Raw genomic sequence first — 3,111 nt, 5'->3', positions numbered from 1 at the left:
CGAACCATATCCATAATATGACATTTCACCCTCAAATGGTCCCCCTTTGCCAATAACAATATATTCCAGAATTGAATCTTATCCATTCCAAACATTTTAAACTTATATGCTCAATTCCTTTAACAAGCAACATCATCCAATCATAGATTTTCTTTCATATTATAACATATACACAAACGTCAACCATAAAAAAATTACAACTTTTGACTCAAACCAATCATTCATTGAGTACGTGTACTATAACTTCAAACATGTTTTACAAGGATATACAAATCCATCAGATAACCTTGCGTTTGTAGTTTCTAACATCAAATTTGTTATTTAGATCTCTTAACTTTTAAACATATACAACAAATTACAAAAAGAGAAAAATTATGTGTTCTCATTACACTAATAGTAAAAAAAGAAGACAAAAAGAAGTATAATCACATTAAATATAATTAAAACACAAGTGATATAAAAAGAAAAATGTTCTTATTGGTTATCATTTCATGACATTATCCCTTAAATATAATGTAATTCCTTGTTATCTTCATTATTATCCATCAATCACAACTTTGCATAAAAAGAAAAACCAACATGTTATAGAAACTTTTTAACTCATTTCAGCATAAGTAGCAGTTAAAGACTTAAAGATTACAATTTACATAGTTTTCCATATATTTCTTTATCTATTTCTATTCCTTCTTTTGGTGTCGCTTTGTAAGCTTACTTAATACAAATGCCATGACAAGCTTTCCACTTAAGCTATTATGTCCACGCGCCAAACAAATCGCCCCACCAACAAGAATCAATCCATTCGCTATCAATTTCTTTGAAGGCTTTCGCGACACTTTTCTCTCTTGAGAAACTTCCGGATGACCTATCTCTTCAATCCTCCTCGTAGACTCCAACTCAAGCGGTACCTACATCAACCAAAACAATCCATTCAGCAGACAGCAAACAGTAGACAGTCGACAGTAGACAGCAGACAGTGTAAAAAAGCTGACCTTTTGGACAAGAGTGATCGCACTAACAACTGAAGTAAGTTGAAGACGTTTAATGTCGGAATATTTCCGAAGAGCATTATCCATTTTACATACATAACTCCATATGCCCTTAGCAAATACCATTTTTGCCATATCAACGTTTAAACCAGCATCTTCTTGATGAACCATTTTTATCTCACATGAATTTCTACCACCCACTTCAACATAATAAAAAAGTAAAAGAAAAGTTAGACTAAGCCTTGTGTCAATTCAAGAAAAAATAATTTCAAGAATGCTAAATGTTTAATTTGTGTTATAAATAAAGGTACCTAAAGTTATGCTTAAGTCTTAAACCAATTTAGCGGGTCCCAATTTTACACTGAAGGAAACAAAATAGAATGCTAAATAAGATGAAGGAGAGTAATATCAAGGGTACCCCTATACAAACTTGCCTTCCTTTATTCTCCAACCAGATCTTAAAAGGCCAATGCGTACATACTTCTTTTGTCTTGGAGCTAAAGGATGCTCACATTCCTAATTAACAACATACTTTACATTATTATAAATATAAATCAACAAAATGTATTATAATAATAATAATATAGAGTGGAATATAATACCTTACTGTAACAATAATAGGTTTTATCACTTCCTTCCCATAGTCTCCAAGCAAGAATGTATTCTCTTGGGGTTAAAAAAGGGAATTTTTTTATTGTGCGTCCAATTTCAGTTCCATTACTTTCATCAATCTGCAACTGTTCATGGTCAATTATGGTCTTGTCCCACTCTTTTCTGTAGAAATTATCCATGTAGAAGTCACGTAGTGTGTCTGAAGAACAAGAATGGAATACTGTAGTGCTTAAATACTTCAGTGGGCCACCATCCTGGAAGTAATATACATGTTTAAATAAGTGAAAATGCAAGTCTTTTTTTTTGATAAATCATGATATGTTAGGTGAGGATATGAAGAATAACCTTTGGTTTGCAACACTTGACATGGTAGGAGAGTGAATTGTTTCTTTTATCTACAACATTTTCCCAATTCTCATGTGTGGTTTCATCCAGATTGTCTATCAGAAGTTTAAGATCCAAATCAGTTATGATATCTGATATTCTGCAGAAACAGATGTGAATGAGTAGGACATACTAAAATCGAAAACAAAACAAGTATTAGAATCATAATAATAATAATATATCCCGAAAGAGGCTATAATGATTGAAAAAAACGTAGTTCTAAAGAAGACAAGACAAATCTATAAGGAGCAAGAGCAGAGGAAGAAGAAGAAGAAGAAGTAAACCTGATTGGTTTAATGAAAATTTTAGGTTTCTTCAAAAAAATTTGCATAGAGCAACTTATGTTATGATTTCAAGTCTAAGATATGCTGAATGAGAACTCAGGTTAGCCTAAAATGATATGTAATTGTTGCATTTGCAATAGCACGAGATTAAGACAATGAATGAAAAGGCAAAAACAGAATCAAATTACTAGAATCCAATCAAACCAGAGAACACTGAACAACTAACCTATGTGATTGAGACGACGGTGGAAGAGAAACTGTGGGAGTGTTCGATTGTTCCACGGATCCAAAACGAGGGTTGATGAATAGTAGGAATCGGGGGATGATTTGAAACCTCGCGAACTGAAGCACAAAGACGAGGGTTACAACAGCAAGCGTGTAGGTAATCCATCCACTCCCAATTTCTGTCCAGAATCGTTCTTCCATCGACGATGATCGTTGCGACAATAACAATTCTCTGTTCCACATATCCTCCATCGCACTCTACTGGGAGTTCATCGGGAAAACCAGGACACGTATAGCTAAATGCCTAAATCTCATAAATAAACAACTCGACTCTTTGGTATTATCATTTTCAGAACTTCTAGCCACAAAATATTAAATCTTATTCTTATAAATAAAAAAACCGCCTATTGTCAAATAATATTTATAAATATTTTTATCAATAAATGGTATTGAATTATTGATAGGTCGGTTTTTTCAGCAAAATACAAATTTTAAAAATCGACTATTTATCTAAAAAAAATAAATTAAATACATCAAAAACTCTTTTTTTTTTCTTTTTTTATTAATAAGACAAAAATATTGACATATTTTTACAAATAAAAAAAATGTAGGGTGTATCA

The 3,111-nt window shown here is 32.1% G+C and overlaps 1 protein-coding gene across 1 annotated transcript; it reads right to left on the bottom strand.

Moving 5' to 3' along the window:
• Positions 1-562: 562 nt before the first annotated feature.
• Positions 563-2,844, bottom strand: LOC145103070 (uncharacterized). Its single transcript, XM_079040610.1, has 6 exons — positions 2,493-2,844; positions 1,944-2,082; positions 1,589-1,852; positions 1,421-1,502; positions 990-1,186; positions 563-905 (listed from the first exon to the last, which is right to left on the bottom strand). The coding sequence occupies exons 1-6, from the start codon at positions 2,741-2,743 to the stop codon at positions 678-680; spliced, it is 1,161 nt and encodes a 386-aa protein (XP_078896736.1). The 5' UTR covers positions 2,744-2,844; the 3' UTR covers positions 563-677.
• Positions 2,845-3,111: the final 267 nt, after the last annotated feature.

Source organism: Lactuca serriola, chromosome 4, assembly GCF_051521515.1.
Source record: "Lactuca serriola cultivar US96UC23 chromosome 4, Lser_US96UC23_V15, whole genome shotgun sequence".
Lineage (NCBI taxonomy): Eukaryota > Viridiplantae > Streptophyta > Magnoliopsida > Asterales > Asteraceae > Lactuca > Lactuca serriola.
Note: the sequence above shows the minus strand (reverse complement) of the source record. Positions and strands in the feature narration are given on the sequence as shown.

Coding starts and splice junctions, on each gene's coding strand:
- LOC145103070 (XM_079040610.1), bottom strand. CDS start 2,743: ATGGAGGATATGTGGAACAGAGAATTGTTATTGTCGCAACGATCATCG. Junction 2,083..2,492: donor CCGTCGTCTCAATCACATAG/GTTAGTTGTTCA, acceptor CTGTTTCTGCAG/AATATCAGATATCATAACTG. Junction 1,187..1,420: donor TGGTTGGAGAATAAAGGAAG/GCAAGTTTGTAT, acceptor ATTATGTTGAAG/TGGGTGGTAGAAATTCATGT.